This window comes from Strix aluco, chromosome 3, assembly GCF_031877795.1.
Source record: "Strix aluco isolate bStrAlu1 chromosome 3, bStrAlu1.hap1, whole genome shotgun sequence".
NCBI lineage: Eukaryota > Metazoa > Chordata > Aves > Strigiformes > Strigidae > Strix > Strix aluco.
Window position 1 is genome coordinate 116,056,370 of NC_133933.1, and position 18,306 is coordinate 116,074,675.

The window sequence follows — 18,306 nt, forward strand, 5'->3', positions numbered from 1 at the left end:
AACAGCTACATCTGCTGTAGGAAGCAATGGGTCAGAGATAGGTGAGCAGGGATCTTGCATTACCTCTGGACAGTCCAGGCTCTCTGAGACTTGAGGGCACCTTTGCTGTCTTTAGCATTTAGAACTGTAATATTTCCCTGACTTATTTTATTTTTGCAGAATTCTGGTCAACATGGATGATAACATTGTGAAACACTATTCTAATGAAGATACCTTCCAGTTGCAGATTGAAGAAGTTGGAGGATCTTACAAGCTCACTCTCACTGAGATCTAAGATCATGGATCCTCTGAGGATTTTAAACAGAGGTCTCAAGTGAACATTTTTCCCATAATTTAGGATGTTGGGCAAAACACTAATTGCCTTCTCCAGAAGAAAGCCAGGTGTTGACTTGTTCTGGGGAGCAGAGCAGTGTTTTTGCTTAATACTTTTGTGTTTCTGTTCTTTCCAAAGAACACTGTAATGCTCATGACCTTATTTGCACTTGAAATGAGTGAGCAAAGATCGGTGATTAAATAGAGAGTATGTATAAAACACTAGTAAATACAGGAGGGGAAAACTCCTGGAAGGTGGCCTTTTAGAGTGGTGATATCTTATTTATCTATTCAGTATCCATGTTTGAGCCCGTTATCAGCTAATACCATTTTATTGGACTGTTTTCTGCTAGGTAGAGCTGCAAAACTACTAATTGATACTAGTAGGAATTGCGTGCAGGTTGGAGAAAAGTCTTTATAATGTTTACTCTTGAACAGGGCAGACTGTTGAAATCACTTGTGTCATTTGGGGGGGAATGTAAAACTGCCTTGCTTATGAAGAACTCGCCTTAGTAACTGTGTGAACTCTCATCAGATGAAGCTACATTGTATATAAGTGCAATATATTTTTGAAGGTTTGTAAATGTGTACATACAAGTGATATATAATATATATAAAATATGGTGTTCCGTATATACCATGAATATATGCAAAGAAGCCCATCTAAAAGGATGCCATATACAGAGAAAACAGATATTTAACGTAGCTATTTAAAAACAGACAAACCCTTAACATGCACCAAAGGTGAGCACACATGTGTACATTCATAGAAGGCCCAGGAGACCTGCTTGTTCAACATGGATCTTCCTGCATGGAAGGAAGAAGGTACCAGCTCTCTCGTAAACCCTCCTGCACAGCCAGGCAACAGCAGTCCTGGCTTCTCTTATGGATTGCCAGTTTGAGCCCTGAAACGGCTGCATACTGCTGCCCTGGGAGGTGATTTGGGCCAAGTCTGAGAGCTGGGTCCCAAGAGAAGCTGAGCAGATGAAATTTCCCTGAAGTCTCACTTCTGAGGGTCAGGAAGAAGGTCTCCTGGAGGGTGGATTTTTTTTTTTCTGTAGCAGTGTACTTAAGACTCAGCTGGATGCTGCCTGCAGCAGCAGCTTAGGCTGGGTGAACCCATGGGTCAGAGCCAGCTTGCAAGGTTCTATGATGTTGACAACTGGAAGTGCACAGACAAGGCTTTTGAGAGAGGAAGGTGGCATCCCGGCGCAGCAGGCCAAGCGTTAGCGGGGACTAGGGGCTGCAAGCAGGTTAAGCATTCCTGGTGTATGTACATTGCCAGGTACTGACCTGCTGCTGAGGTGGTGAGACCAAGCTATCCTGAGCCTAGCCCCAGCTGGGAGTGCCAGACACCTCCAGAAAATACTGCTCTGCAGTAAACTGTACAGTATTTACTCATCACGTGCATGTGCTTATGAAGGAGAGGCACCCTCTGGTTAGTAGCAAGTGAGAGAGGAACACTTAAACAGCAGCACTTGGCTCTAAGGCAAAAACCTGCATTGCAGTGTGAGCAGATGAGCTTGGGTACCAGATCTAGTGCCACTTAGTCCTTTTGTTAGGGATCTGGGTAATGAGAGAGGTTTATAACGTTTTCAGACAGCACAAAGCTGGGAAGAGCTGCAAGTGCCTTACCTAGGATGTGAAGGTCAATTTGGATAGGCTGGAGAAATAGCCTGGAAAAGTAGGATATTATTCTACATTAATGATTCTACTTAACGGTTAATGAGTCATAAGCAAATGTTCAGTTGTGTCATGCTGCTGTTTGGAAGAGGGAGGCAAATGCCATGTTGAGCTGATAAACAGGAGCATGGCCTGCAAGAAATAGGAGACCCGCCTTTTGCTCTACTTGGCATCGCCAAGGACTCCGCTGGAGCGTTGTGCCTGTGCTGAACCCAGCCCTTCCAGCAGAGCCTAGTCCTGTCGGATGTCCCAGAGAGGCCAGGCTGCCTGCTCCTTCAGCCAGAGCTTGTGGCTTCTAAGCAGGAAGGGCTGGATGAGTTGCCTGGTGAGGGGTCATCTTCAGAAGGGGAGTCTGAGGGGAGCAGCCTCCCAACACACAGGAGTGTTCTCCTGGTCCATCGCAAGCACAATGAGAAGTAATGGGCATAGATTTCAGAAATTCAGGTTAGATGTTGAGGCGGTTTTTCTCTAGTGAGAAGAGTAGGTTGCCCAGGGAGGTGGTGGAGTTTGGCATCGGAGATCTTCAGAGCCAGGCTGGGCAAAGGGATCTCTGGACTGCCACAGGTGTAGTTGATTCTCCCTTGGTGCTGAGACTAGGTGACCACTTGAAGTCCCTCCCAGCCATATTTTTTTAATGATTTATATGAAATATAGTATTTTGGGATTTGTGTTCAGACCAATCCTGAGCTGGTTCATAGACCACTCCATTCCCCTCCTCCTTCACCCTTCTTCTCCATGGATGGGCCCCACGGAGGCTGGCCGACGCTCTGGGCACCGCGTGCTCCCCTCTGCTCTGTGGTCGGAGTCGAGCAAACTCTGTGTGGATGCATCCACAGCCACGGGTGTGTAGACAGAGCCCGTGGGCTTGAAGCTGAAGGAGAGAAGCTGGCGTGCAGCACGGCGCTGAAGAGACTTGGCCAACACATGGCCACCCCTTGCAGGAATCCACCACCTGCAGAGGCAGAGCAGCCATGGGACTTGTACCCAGCCAACACCACCCCGCTGCTTGGGCTTCCCTTCATCAGTCACGGGAATAATGTTACTATGGCAAGGGAATTTTTTTAAAACCTGATATATAGAATACATTTATATATTTACATGTTTTTATTGAACATTGAAGTTTTATTACAGAAACTCAGTCTAGGGTCAGGGAAGTAGATTTAGAGTCTCCATAGAGGTAAGATTGACATGAATGTTATTTCTTTTTACTGCTTAATGAAGTATGTGAACTAAATCTGATGATTGTTTTCCACTATAAGATACTCTGGGACACGGGTCTTATAACAGTAGCAGCAATGTCATGTATGTTTTATGAAACTGATTTTTTTGTTTTGCCTGCTGTTTTTTAATTGAAAATGTATTTTAAACCAAGCTATTAAATTTTATATGTTCATTTCTAATGATGAGTCTTTTACATAGTAAACACATCTGCTCTTACTCCTTTATTTTTCCTTTGAGAGGGGATCTATAAAACAAAACCCCAGTGATTGTTTTCTAGTTTCTCTTCTTTGCAGAAGAAAATAATCCCAACACCAGCCTTGCTGTTACTCCCACACAAGAAAGGGTTAGTGCCATTCTCATTCCCTGCTTAATTTCCACTGACCTCGTTCACTTCTGAGCACGGGGAGGCTGTGCAGCATTTTGTTTCCATCGGACCCTTTCCTTTGGCAGTAAAACAAAACCAAAGAACCGTGGTAAGCTCAGATGTGTAGTGGGTCTGTGATGCGTGAGGGTCTCTGCTGGAGGCATGGGGGGCATTGCTGCCTTCTGTGCCCTGCCGGGCAGTGACGGGTGAGGTCTCCTGTGGCTGCAGGAATGGAGGGGGGAGCTGTGGGCTTGCAGCGGTGCCAGCGGCTCTCCCTGGCTGCCAGGTCTGAGGTGCTTCATGTCATCACCAGCCCGTGATCGCTATGGGAGTGGTGGGTGTCTTTCCAGGAGGAGCTGGTTGTAACAGGCACTTCCCGGGCAGCGTGGGGGACTGCTGGTGAAGCTGCAGGCTTTGACTTTCCCACGATGAAAGCACTCTGTTAAAGTCCATGCTAATTCTCCAGAATAATCCTAACATTGCTGTTGCTCTAGTGTGTGTAGAGGTGTTGGCTTCCTCTTACTCACTGTCAGAAAACGTCTCGACAAGCTTTGGCTTCAGCTGGCTCCCCACCCCCTGCAGCGGTTGCAGGGTGCTGCCTTGGAGCAACCGCTGCGCCGACACCTTCCCAATCTCTGGGCTTGCATCAGCGTGCCCAGGGCTTGGTGGGGAGCAGCGTGGGTGGCAGAAGATTTCTGAGCTATAAAAAGGCAGGTAACACTATTTAATTATTTACTTATTTATTTCTAGTTCTTGTACGGGCTGCACTCGCAGAGTTTGCATCCCGGATCTAAGATGATGCTGCAGGACGTCACCCAGCCAGTCCTGGAGTGCACTGGGTGATGCAAAAGTGCTGGGGGCTGCTGAGCATCATCTACACCCAAGTTGGTGCCCACTGGAAGGTTGAGCGGGGTTTAGCCCCTGTACAGCCAGTCTGCAGTGTGGTGGCTGTCGCGCAGCAAAGCTCGGCGTGTGGCTGGATCGGCTGCAGGGCCGGCTGTGAAACGGCTGCTACCCCTCTCCTCCGGGCCTGCCACACCTTCCTCTGCCCAAGCCCTCACACGGTGCGTGTGTATGCACATGTGCCCTCCCTCCCTCCTCCTCCTGCCACCCTGTTGGCCCTTTTCAGTTCATCTACTGAATTTAAAGAGTGTTTTTAAGCAGCTGTTATCTGCAGCAGAGTATCAGTGGATGAAAGGTGAACTCCCAAAGATGCAGCTTTGAACTCCCAAGCCAGGCAGCCTTACAGGAAGAGCCCTGCTACTTCCCTGGGGTGTGACTCGGGGCTCTAATATCACGAACATTTAGTTAAGCTTTTAAGATCTGATCTCTTTGTATGGGAAAGCTGAATTCTGCAGCAGTCTTCAGCTTCGTGATGGATCTTTTGTCTGTTAATTGCAAGAGCTTTTTCGCAAAGCTTTGCAAGAGCACGGAGCTTACGTGATCCTCTATTTAGTTTGGTATTTTAGATGATTTATTATTGTAATGAAATGAAATTAATGAAAATTAAATATTAGATAATATTTAGACGACACCTCAACTAGATGAATCGGTCTAATGAAAAAAGATGAGCTCTTATAACTTGTTTTGCTGTTTGCTCTTGGACTACCCTACCATACCACCGGTGCTCTTCACTGGGTACATTTGCCTAGTTCACATTACTGCAGAATGGGTATTTTGGCTTTTCTTTTCTTCTTGGCTAGTTTCAGTAGCTGCTGTGGCTGGGGTGGTTGTGAGGTTTTTGGTGCATCTTGCAGTTTCTCGTTTGCGCAGGGCAATGCTCCGTTACCTCATTGATCTGTTTGCCTGTGCACACAGCTGTGAGTGGATAGCATGCCCGCTGCCTTAAGCATTATTTATTTTGCTATCTCTCCATGGTGGCCATCCTGCAGGCTGCATGTGCGTGCACAAATACAAACTGGTGACTTGTGTCAACGGCATTGAACTTGCGTGGTCCTGCTGCAGTGCTGGTCATCTCGGGTAGCAGCACGAGCCTGGCGCTGGCCTGCGGGTCGGTCACCTCCGCCACAGCTTGACGGGTGGGAAGCATGAGCTGGACAGAGGAAAGGTGCGTGTCTGAGCCTGGCAGCAGCTCTGAGGAGCGGCAACACAGTGGAAAAGTGTTTGTGCATGTTGAGGGTTTGATACCTGAAGGTGGGGACAGCTCTGGGATCGATGGCAGCAAGGGGTGATGGAACATGGTGTGTTGGGTGGCTGCTGCCACCAGGCTGGTGTAAATTGGAGTGAAATCTGAAGTGGGGGTGAAGTGACGTGGGGAAAGTCAGGTGAATCGAGTCCTGTGGTTCCCTAGTGCCCACACTGAACCCTTGTGCTGGGATGCAGAGTGCCAGCCTGCAACAGATGGGTCCAGGGGGCTCTGGCTGCCAGTCCCACAGCCCCCTGCTCCCCGGGGGGAGCCCTGGCCAGGCAGTGCTGGCCCTGACAACCTGTCGAGTCTGCACCCGCAGTTTCTGGGCTTGAGGGCTTGGGGCGAAGAGAGCGCAGTCCTGCTGCTGCTGCCAGGCAGCCCAGCTTGAACCAACTCGCCCACCGCAGCCGTGGGTGCGTGCCTGGGCAGAGCCCGGTCCCCTGCCTGGAGAGGCGCGTTGGCTGGAGCGGCTGCCGTCCCAGGGACCGCGCTGCGGGCGATGCCCAGCCCTGCCCGGAGGGGCGATGGGTGATGCCAGCAGCACCGTGGTTATTGCCAGTGCTTGGTTTGATGTTGGTTTTAATTCTGTCATGATGAGGTTTGCTTGATGGGTTTTTTTGTAAAGTAAATAATTACATGAGCTTTGCAAACGTTAATAAGTAAATAAGAATGATCACTCCGTGGCCAGCTCTCCAGGTTTTGTCTCTGCAGTCTCTGCCCTGTGACTCTTCTCACTTGAAATACTTTGCTTTGAGCCCGTCAGCCAGCTCTGGCCAAGGACTTTGGGGGGCAGCAGTGCTGGGTTCCCCATTTTGTGGTTGTAGGGGCCCTAAACCAGCCCTTGCTCTCCTGCTTGCTTCTGCTCTGCATGCTTAAAAAAAAGCCTAAGCTGCAGGAGAGAGGCTGGTCGAGACTTGCTGCATACAAAGCCCCAAGTCAGGATAATGTGTGAGACAAAAGGAGACAATTATAAAAACAGCGATGGCAAGCTAAAAAAAAAAAAAAAAATCTGCTGCTGCTTAAATCACCCCTCACTGGCACCTCATGGCAGTCCTCTGTGGAGCTTTGCCTGTGAGTGACCCCCAGCCCAGCCTCGCCGGGGGCTGAGCCATGCCCATGGGGATGCCACGTGCCTCTGGGCTTCCCAGAGCTCAGCAGGGGCAGTGGTTTTGGCGAGAGAGGGGCCCAAATCCACCCCATCTCTGCAGAGGCACAGCTTGTCCCCGCTCATCTATATGTGCTGCAGGGCTGGGGACCATAGTGCTGCCCCATCCATGGCCTTGGGACCCCATGCTGAATTTCATTGCTTTGTCACAGGAAAATTTTGAGCTCTCGTTGAGGACTGCAGAGGAAATTTGGAAGAGGACTGTCAGGACTTAACCCCAGCTGGCAACTAAGCCCCACACAGCGATTTGCGCGCTCCCCGTCAGTGGGATAGGGGTGAGAATCAGAAGAGCAAAAGTGAGAAAACTCGTGGGTTGAGGTAAAGACAGTTTAACAGGTAAAGCAAAAATCATGCACACAAGCAAAGCAAAATAAGAAATTCATTCACCACTTCTGGTGTTCAGCCATCTCCCAGGAATCACGTGTAACAGTGACTTGGGAATACAAATGCCGTAACTCTGAATGTCCCCTCCTTCTTCCCCTAGCTTTCTATGCTGGTCATGTGGTATGGAATATCCCTTGGGTCAGTTGGGGTCAGCTGTCCTGGCTGTGTCCCTTCCCAACTCCTCATGCACCCCCAGCCCATTCACTGGTGGGGTGGTGTGAGAAGCAGAAAAGGCCTTGACTCTGTGTAAGCACTGATCAGCGATCAACACTGTTTTCAGCACAAATCCAAACTGTAGCCCTGTAGTAGCTACTATGAAGAAAATCAACTCTACCCCAGCCAAACCCAGCACGTTCTCCACCCCTTATTCCATACCATTTACGTTGTGCTCAGATCTCACACTATCCAATATATCCTCATTAACCACCCCCTCCCCGTCCTTTGATACAATATGCAGATGTCATTCCCTTAGCCTATGGACCACCCTTGTAAAATGTTCATTTAGTCCATGACTTTGGGCTCCATCTGTTCTGGTGGCCACTCAGGACAGGAGAGGTGGAGTGTCGCGTGGAGTTACTGGGCACAAAGCCAGCTCAGGTCAGGTCACTGCTGCACTTGACACTGCTTCTTCTAGGGCATGTCCTCTGTTGGTTCAGGTGGTTCCTGATACAGTAACCCCTATAACATGCAACTTGAATCCTGGGTTACAGCAATTTAAAGGTTAAAGGTCCATTACAATCTCCACCCCGATCCCTTTGGACTCGATCATCGGCTTTAACATTGCAATGAACTCCTCCCCTTGCCCCTGCTCCAGCTTGGGTCTATCCTCGGGCTGTAGTCCCTTAGGGCTGTCCCTGCTTCAAGAGGAGCCCTATCTATCAGCCACAGTCTCTCCAGGGGTCTGCCTGCTGTGGCATACACTTATCCACAGCCACCGTTGCTTTGAGGTGCACCTGTTCCAGCGTGACCTTCTCCATGGGCCACAATGCCATCAGAGATATACCTGCTCCAGCGTGGCCTGACCCACAGCCACAGCCCCTTCAGGAGTGATCATGCTTCAACATGTGCTGACCCATGGCTGCAGTCCCTCCAGAGGCGTACCTGCTGTCTCCTGGGTTATCCGTGGCCACGTGATTTGAAGTGCTCCAGCATGACCTCATGCACAGCCACAGATGCTTCAAGATGTACTTTCTCTAGCGTGGACTTATCCCGGGGCCACAATCCCTTCAGAGGTGTACCTGCTGCAGCACAGTCATAGCCACAGATGCTTCGGGGTGTCCTGCTCCCACATGGACTCATCCACTGGTCACAGTCCCTTTGACTCGAGTTCACACTGGAGTTCCAGCCTGTCCAGCACAGCAGCACAGAAACAGCAGCGATGCCCTGGCCATCTGCCAGCCCAGGCACATCGCCATTGCTGTTATCAAAATGTTCCCAGGCACAGCAGAGTCAGATGGTAAGCTGGACAGCAGTAGAGCGAGCAGAGAAAGCAAGAAGCAGCCACTAACGAGCAGTAGACTAATATACAGTGAGGCAAGCAAGCCCTGTGGCAAGCACAGGAGCCTGTCAATTAATAGCTAAACAGCAATAACAGCTATAAATTCATTCTGATCAAAATCACTAAATCACTCTCCTTTGCTTTTTTTTTTTTAAATTCAGGTCCATCTTCCAGTTCCTAAATGCTTGGGGTTAATGATGCTCTGCAACGCCATCAAATTTTGCAATATTTAATTTCTTGGCAGAATTTCCCCCCATCGTCCTGCTTTGAAAAACCTCTCTCTGATCCTCAGGGTTTTCTTCACGCTGCATTACATCTATCCATTACCCCACTGTTGTTTTGCTCCAAAGGTACATCTCAAGGCTTTTACGAAGCATATTCAAGCTCCCTGACGACGGCACTCAGGCAGATGTAATAGAGCATGACAGACCATGTGAATGCCATGAAGTGCAGAGATAGCAGGTGGAAATCTGGCGGGTGGGGATCTGGCTGGCTGCAGCAGCACTGGGATTTCATGGTCAGGTGAAGGGAGAAGGAGGACCTGGCCTGAGACTGATAGAGACAGACTGGGCAAGTCTGTCTTTGGCACTGAAATGGAAGCACAAACCTTCAGGTTAAGGTATTCAGGCAGGGTATTCACAGCTCAGCTTATTTTGGTCAATCACTCAGCTTCAGAGAAAAGCAGGGGTGGTGCTTGCGGAGCAGAAGAAGCTGCAAGCAGGGCTTAGTTTGACCATGAGGTTGGGAATTACTGGGTGTATGGGGAAGGTTTTGGGGTGAAGCAGCAAGAAAGGCCTTTCCCATCCAGCAGAACTGTGAATGTTCATCCTCAGGCTGCTCTTCAGAGTCACTGTATGGTTGAGGTTGGGAGGGACCTCAGGAGGTCCAACGCCGCCCAGTTCAAGCAGGGCCACCCAGAGCCAGCTGCCCAGGACTGTGTCCAGATGGTTTCTGAATGTCCCCAAGGATGGAAACTCCATAACCTCCATGGGCAACCTGTGCCAGTGCTGGGTCACCCTCACAGTGAAAAAGTGTTTCCTGATGTTCAAAAACACCTCTTGTGTTTTGGTTTGTCCATCTTTTTTCATGAAGGTATGTGATGGGTGCCCTGGAGGGAACAGTAGCAAGAGATCAGAGAGGTGACGTGGTGATTTTGTTATAAGCACAAAAATAAAATGGTACATACTGGGGCCAGGGTGTCTCAGAGAGGACAGCAGAGACTCTGAGATTGGGATAGTGAGAGCAGTTAGAACTGAGGCTTGAGCCTAAGCAAGAGGTGAGGTGAGGTGCATCCTTCCTCGTGGGTGAGATGGGAGACTTGAACATGGGATGCAAGGAGAGGACCAGCAGCCGGATGGTGATGCTGGTATTGGTGTTATAGTTCCGTGTGTGGACACCGTGCTGTTAGCCCTGCAGCATCCTCCCCTATGTGTCCTGTCAGCCTCAGAGGCTCAAGTCCTGTGCATCCCATCAGTACGTCTTTACCAAGCCACAGCCAAGTGCCAGGCAACCCCTTGCTGACACCCTGAAGCTTAGCCATCTCCCAGTATGTCCAACATTTTCCTGCTCCAGCCATGGTGGATTTTAACTAGAGATGTCACATATGTCATCCACATATGGATCCATGTCACAGGCATCAGAGATCGCAAGATCGAGCTCTCCTGGAGGTGAGAAGATCCTGGATCTTGGGGATTTGGTCTGGGCAAGTGTCTTCTGATACTTTCCTCTTCCCTTTCCAGCTTTCCATTTCCTAGGCTAAAACATTGAGTGCTGAGGAAGTAGTTTGGTATTGAAGATGATGTAAGTGGGTTTTACTCACAAACTGAATTAAAACCGAGAAAGCTGGGAGAGGAAAAAAGCAATCCTGGAGCCAAAACAGCCCAAGCAACTGTTTTGAGTGGAGTAAGCCATCAGATGTTAAACGGCTTATTTCTTATTTTGGGAACTCGATCAGAGCCAGTGTACTTCCTCCTGGGCATCATCCAAGCAGCACGGGATGCCCACAGAGCAGCGAGGAGGTCTTGCTGTGCCCGGGAGCGGTAGGTTGTTTCTAATGGAAAGCACAATCAAACTTTACAGGAAAGGACAGATACTATGCGAAAGCTGAGGGGACAGAAAATCTGTAGTGGGAAGAAGGTGGCTGAAGCTCCTTCAGTTTGGAAGCCCTGGGAAAACATTGACTAGTGTCCTGGTTTCAGCTGGAATAAAGATAATTTTCTTCCTGTTAGCTGGTATAGTGCTATGTTTTGGATTTAGGATGAGAATAATGTTGATAACATGCTGGTGTTTTAGTTGTTGCTAAGTAGTGCTTAGCCTAAGTCAAGGACCTTTCAGTTTCCCATGCTCTGTCAGTGAGGAGGTACACAAGAAGCTGGGAGGGAGCACAGCCAGGACAGCTGACCCCAACTGGCCAAAGGGATATTCCATACCATATGATGTCATGCCCAGTATATAAACTGGGGGGTAGTTGGCTGCAGGAGTGCCACAGCTCGGGGATTGGCTGGGCATTGGTCAGCAGGTGGTGTGCAATTGTATTGTGCATCACTTGTTTTGTATTTTGTAGTATTTTTTTTCCCCTTCCTTTTCTGTCCTATTAAACTGTCTTTATCTCAACCCATGAGTTTTACCTTTTCTTAACTCAGTTCTTTCCCCCATCCCACTGAGTGAGGGGGGGGGTTGTGAGTGGTGCTTGATTGCCGGCTGGGGTTAAACCATGACACCCTGCAATAGTCCAGCAGGGCAGGAAAGCATCAAGTGTTTCACCTACTCAGCAGAGGAGGGAAGTCAGACCCCTGGGGATATTGAGGATGGCAACTAATGTATGAAATGCAGATTTTTGTTATTAGGGAGTCACCCGCCTCTCCCCCATCAGGTGTGTTGGAGGGACCTAAAGAGCCTAATGCTTACAGCCAGGTGTGGATCCTGGCTGTAAGACTTGGGTGAAGTGACGCAGAAGGAGGCAGCATCTGGGCCGGCCCTGCTGGTCTGTAGCCTGGTACCCGCAGCACACACCTGGCTGCTGCACCTCACTCCCCACGGCTGCAGCTCACCCTGAGCAGCCCAAAGTGGGGCGTGCAGATGGGGGCACCCCTGACAACACCCACTCCCTGGAAAAGCTCTGCAACACATGACGCTGGCTCACCTCTCTGCTCTGGTGGCACCATGGCAGGATGCCCAAGGGGAAAGAAATTCAGTGTAAACAGTGTTGCCCATGCTCAGGAAGGGGAAATAGCACAGCCATGAACCAGAAGAGCCGCAGCCCAGAATTAGAGCCTGAGCTTGCTTTGCATTAGTCTTCTCGTTGCAGCTCCTTAACATCCTGAAGCACTGCAGTAGCAGAGGGGAAGTGCACACCCGAGGCTGATGTAAGGATTTACTCATGCTGTGAAAAGAATGGGGAGTCCTTGCCCTTTTTAAGTAAACAGTGTAAAACTAAGTGGGAAAGTGCCTTTGGAGGGGGGCATTAGGATCTCTGATGTGCAAGGGGAATAACAGCAAGGAAATCCAAGCAAGCACCAGTTATGAAAAAAACCTAGTTATATTCAGCAGCCCAGCCTGGCGGGATAAGCAGCAAGCAGGGTATGTTCTGCTTCTGAGCAAATGGGTGGAGGGAATCGAGTCATCTGTGACCAGCAGTACTGCTGGGAAAGTATCACAAGAGCAGGAATTGCAGTTTTCCTGCTCCTTAGCTGGGGCAGGGATGGGATGTGGGCATCACTGTGGTGAGACACCCCCCTTAGACACTAGGACATGAATTTAAACTGTTAAGTGACTCAATTGGTACTGACCTCCCCCTCCCCCAATCCCCAAAGGCTCAAAAGAACATAGGTGGCTTTTATTTATTCAGCTCTTAATGGAAAATGTATTGTCAGTAGTAAAATCCTATACTTGATTGTGTCTATTTAATACATACAGTTAATTCTAAAGCATGGTGTTAATTCAGCATTCTATATATGGAGGGTACTCAGGGCTTATAATTATTAGTTGCGCAGTTTGACTGCAAGCATTGTGGAACGATATGACCCTTGCAAGCAATCCCACCCCCAGCTCCTGCCTTCCTGTGCTTTGGCTGCTGTTAAACAGGGACATGTCCTTGTCCCTGGGTTTGCCATCCACCCTGCAGCGTGGGCCCCCCAGCAGGAAGGTGGCATTGGAGAGGGACACAGAAACCCAGCTGCCTGAGAGGAAGTGTGGGCTGACTCAGCTGGAAAGAACATGTTTTTAAGAGCACCGCTGTTTTGCCCGCCAGCGGCATTTGGGGAGACAAAGGGAGGTGTCAGGTGAGCGCAGATGGAGGCTCCGTGGTGAGGAGCAGAGACAGGAGTGGGCACAGCACAGTCCAAGGAAACTGGAAGAAGGTGATGCCGCAGCCAGAAACCACAGTGGTTGGTGAGGAGTTTATAAATATAATGGGTTAGTGATCGCATCTCTGTTTGGATGTCAGTGTAGTGTGACAGCTAGCTGTCATGGGGAGGATTTTATACAGCAAAATTCATGGTGGCACTCACTCAGACATTATTTCAGGCTTTTAATGTTGTTATAGGAAGCAGCAAGCGAAGCTGAGTGTGCAGAGCAGGGGTAACTCAGCTTTTGTTTCCTGCTCATCTGCTCCTGCAGACCCCGTGTACCTGTGAATGTCAAGATGGGGAGGACTGTGCTCCCTCTGCGCTGGTGGCCCCACAGCCAGGTTCCTCAGCCCTGGTTGGGAAATGTCCGGAGGCAAGCGGGGCTGAGCCTTGGTCTCTGTGAGAACATCCATGTGCAGGAGGGCAGCAGTAAAGGTGTGTTTGGTGCCACAATTGGTTAGCTGAAAGTGGCCATCTCATCTGTCCCCTTCTCCTCCACACAAGCTCTTGTGCTTAGTTCTGTCCAAGGATGCCCTGGCTGATCTCCTGCCCCTCCTCAGCACCCTCATCTGTCTCATTTTCAGTGATGGTCATCAACTGCAACCCAAGATAGTTACGGGTTTTTTTACGTGGATGTTCCTTGTTCTTAACGTTTTGCCAGGAGACGGCCAAGAAAGTAGAGGGTGAGGCTCTTTCTGCAGGGGTGGGGAAAGGAAGGGTGGGAGACGCAGCTCCAGGGAGGAGCAGGGGAGGCTGCAGAATGGATGATGTGGACCAGGGACATGTGAGTGTTTAATTCCCTGGGAAGCACAGAGTCAGGAGTCACCATGGGGTTTGGGGAGAAAAAGCACAGATAAAGCACTAGCTCAGAAGTAAAATGGACGGTTATTTTAAGGTCTGCTTAGAGACGTGACCCAACCTTTCAAGCAGCAACCTTTCATTGGGCAGCTGGGTCTGGGATGTCATGGTCCTTTTCAGACACATAAGAAGAGCCCATTCCCAGAAAGGGGTGTTGGGCGAAGCCTTTGAAGATGCTCAGCAGTGTCTCAGGTTATCAAACACGTCGGGGGACAGAAGTTGTATATCTGAGCCATGCAGAAAGCCCCTCTGATATCAGCTGAGTAATCCTGAAGTGGTGCGAGGAACAGGAGGTGACAGGATCTTAAACAAACCCCCTTTGGTGTCAAAACAGATGACCCTTAGTGAGCTGCCTGCAGCAGCCACACAGGAAGACCGCATCAACTGCCTCTTCTGACCACACATGGACCTTGACTGAGAGTCAGCAAAGAGATAACTAAACACATATGATGAGACAGCTGGATGACTGTGATCAGTCAAATCCCCCCACCCACAGTCCTCCCTTGGGCTCAGCACCATACTGTGCTCGGTGCTGCGCAAGTACTCAGGTGCATATGGACAACATCCTAGAGGAGATGGCAGTGTTGGTCCTTCTCTCTGACTGTGAGGACACCACCACTAACTCTGTGTGTGAGGCCACTCCTGCCCGGGGAAGTCTGTGGTATCAGTCACCCCCAGCTGTGAGTGTGAACAAAGTCCGATGGTCCTGAAGTTGGTCTCTGGTCACATGGGATGTATTCCCAGCATCCGAGTGCTGCACAAAAACATGTGTTAATAAAATGTGAAAGATGATTCAGGATGAAACATGTGTCTGCACATAGGTTTGATACCTGCCCAAGCAAGTTGTGAGATGACCAAAAGAGGGGAACATCTGTCAGCATTGCTAATGCTTTAATATACTGTGTGTCAGAAAATACACGTGGGTTTAGCTAACAGTAATATTGAGGTCAAGAGAACGGTGAAAATGATGAAGACATCCACTTAAGCAGAACAATAAATAACATGTCATTTTTATTTTTGCTGGTGTTTGAATCCATCTTCTGATGCCACTAAAATAAGATCAGGGCATGAATAGCAGCAGTAGAAAAACCAGATGGTGCACTCAAGCGAGCAGATGGTGCACTAGTGTGTCATACTTATTACTGTCACTTACTTTATTATTTCTATTATGGTGGATCTCTGGACAGTTCTCACCTGTAATCAATATTTGTGGATTGGATTTTTTAATTCAGTAAATATTATGTGTCACATACTTGGAAAAAATCTGGTTGAGGGGTTTCTCTCTGTAGTACTGCCAGGTCTTAGGAAGTGTTTGATGCAGTTCGTATTTTTTCAGGTAGAAACATGTTTTTGGGGGTGGAGAAAAAAAAAAAATTGGCAGTCTCTGTTTGTTCTGTAAGGACCCTGGGTCCAAAATAAAGTGGGAAACAGTCTGTGTGGCTCTTCTCTTAAACCCTTTCCTTTTGCTGTAACCTGGCTGTTTCCTTATGCTGTGCTAGTTGCTTATCTACATAATGAAAACTCAATCTGTTTCTGAAAGTGTGTATGAAAGATGCAAGCGAGGAAGAAGTTGACTTTCGACTCACACTAGTTGGGGATGGCACGCAAGGACCGTGTTTTTCGTCCTCCCTTTGGGCAAAGGCTGCTGTGTCACACAGCCTGTCCCTGCTAGCAGACACGTACGCAGTTTGCTGGGGCGGGCTGGGGCTCCTCGCCCAGCGGCGGGGGGATTTGCTGTGCTATTCGATAGCCCGCAGCGATAAATGAGATCTCCCCTTCGGCAGCTGGCCCACATGCAGCGTGACAGTGCAGAGGGACTGCACATTGGCACTCCCCTTCCCTCTTCTGTGCTGTCTAGCACCGCGCTCGCCTCTCGGCACGTTGGGAGCTTGTCCCTTCAGCTCCACGATGCTGAACGGTCAGTGCAGCTGCACTCGGTCGCTCGCTAGGAAAGAGGCAAGTCACCACACATCACTCGCACAGACCTCTGCTGTCAGCCCAAGCCAAAGCCTGCGTAAAAGCCCCTGGAGTTATCGTTGCCATTGCATTCAGAAATTATTCTAGCAAGAAATATTCCTTGTTGGTCTGTCTGTGTTTTTTTCCTCCTCTTTTTCTTCCTTTCCCCCACTCTGTTCTTCATGGTTATCCCTTATATCCCTTCCCGTTCTTCATGGTTATCCCTTATATCCCTTCCCTCCCTCTATCCTTCACAGATATCCCATATAAAACCCTGTGACTATAAATCCCTTCTATAACTCTGCTATTCCCACTGAAGTTGGCACGTTCAGCCCCTGGGTGAATCCCTCCGGTCCCGCTCCTGCCCTCGGCCAGGGGCTGCTGCAGCCGTTTCCATCAGTTGGTGACAGGCACCACCTGGCAGAGCTGCTTCATTTGCTCCGTGGTGGGGACTTTCTCCTCTGGCTGCTGCTGGGTGCCCAGCAAGTGTGTTTTGGGGCAATCTGGGGCTGCGGCAGCTCTGACTGCTCCATCTTTCAAGTGCACAACAGAGCAGGGAGAGGGGACAGAGAGACACATCCTACACGTACATCGCAGTCTTTAATTTCTTCCGATGTATCTTCTCACTGTATGGGAGTTCTCATTGTAATTATCTATATTTATTTAATCCCGTCCCATTTGCTAGGCTATATGTGTTTGCTACAGTAGCCTGCTGCTGTATTCAGCCAGACCAGATGCCGCTGCCAAATTGCACTAACTCTAAAGCTGCGCCCCAGACAACTGCTTTGGTCTATTTTTAACTGCTGGTAAACATTAGGAAAACTGTCTGGGCCCGTAATATTCTTCCTCTAGTCTCTTTTGAATTGTTTATTGTATAATTATCTGCAAAAAGGGAATGGGGAGAGCTGCCTGTGTGCCCTTTTGTTGTTTTCAGTCTATGGTATTAAATATTTTCCCTCCTACTCACACGCAATGTTTCTTTTCTTGTCTTCCCAGCCGAAAGGATAAGATAACCCAAGCGGAGCCTTCTCAACCCTCCACCGAAGCGACTTATGTCTGCTCGTTCCTACATCGGAACAAAGACATTGTCTATCTCTGACAAAGAAAGCTTCTCTCTGAAGTGTTTGCCAACAGTCTGACTTAAATAGGCCTTTATAAAACCAAATGGTGCTGGGAGAGCGGGATCCGGAGGATACCGGAGCAGCAGCGGCAGCAGCAGCAGCACTGCAGGGGCAGGCTGGCGGAGGATGGCTCTGCGGGGCTGGGGGCCGCACTGCCACAGCCAGCCCCCAACGTGGGTAGGCTCCTCCGAGCTCTTCGGAAAGGAGTACTGCAGGTATTTGGGCCCTGTTGCAGGTTACTGGCTTCAGGATGGAAACCACAGCCAGCATGGATTGTCCCGACGAGCATGCTCGTACGTTGCTGGGGAAGCTGTGCTGCTGGTTGAAACCCACAGGGAAATCGGTGGGTGTAGGCAGAAGTACAAAGAAGCAAGATAATATTAACTGCATTAATATTCACCTTAGTGCAGCCTCAGGAAAGGAGAAAGAAAGGGGGGAGAAGAGGGGGGAGAGGAGGAGAAGCTCTAGGCTGTTAGGGCTGGGGGCTCAGGCTCTGTGGAGTTCAGATCCATGCTCTGCCGCTGACATCCGATGCGAGGATGAAGAAGATTCTTTCCTCATCTAACGCTGCCTCAGCTGGCAGCAGCAGAACAAGGCAGACCAGGTGATTTTGGTAAGAGCTCTGAGGATTTATACTAAAAACCTTGGTTGCCATTTTTAGCTCAGCAAAGGGAACACAGTCAAACACATTTTCCCTGTGGCACAAGTTGGAGTACAGACATGTAACGTCACTTCTTTTAACTGGTCTTGCATCCATGTGCTGCAGCGAGGACCCCCAGTCCAGCAATTCCCACCTGGGGACTCAGAACATGTAGGCACAGTCTGTGGTATGTGACATGGGAAAAGATCCCACTGGGAGTCAGGAGAGGTGATCCACTCTGCTTCCCAGTGACCGCTTCTTCACTGGCGAGGTTGCTGTGCTGCCTTCAGATGCTATTACTCAATTAAAAATCTGTGCTGTAAATGACTAAGGCTGTGTGTCTAAGCACTTTAAGCAGAAACTGCATGTGTTTCAACAAGCAGCAAAGAGACAAATACAACTGCTTCTCAGCTACAGCGGAACTGGAGAAAATACAAAATAGAACGTCACAGTGTTTTCCTAGTTTTACAATTCCCTAAAGGTTTCCCTTGAAATTGGAGCATGCAAGTGGCTCTCATCTTACAAGGAACAGCTAGATTTATAGAAGAGGCAAATACTCTGTGCCCCCACTGTGCCACCCCCCATTGTGCTTTCTAGTCATTGACATTA

The 18,306-nt window shown here is 49.3% G+C and overlaps 1 protein-coding gene across 2 annotated transcripts in view; it reads left to right on the forward strand.

Moving 5' to 3' along the window:
• The window catches only part of GRHL1 (grainyhead like transcription factor 1), a 44,285-nt gene extending 40,890 nt beyond the window's left edge, over positions 1 to 3,395 (forward strand). For both annotated transcript variants that reach the window (XM_074820051.1, XM_074820049.1), the window contains exon 16: positions 160 to 3,395. In XM_074820051.1, coding sequence (XP_074676152.1) covers positions 160 to 274 — 115 coding nt within the window. In that variant the 3' untranslated portion in view covers positions 275 to 3,395. The remainder of the gene's footprint in view (positions 1 to 159) is intronic.
• Positions 3,396 to 18,306: the final 14,911 nt, after the last annotated feature.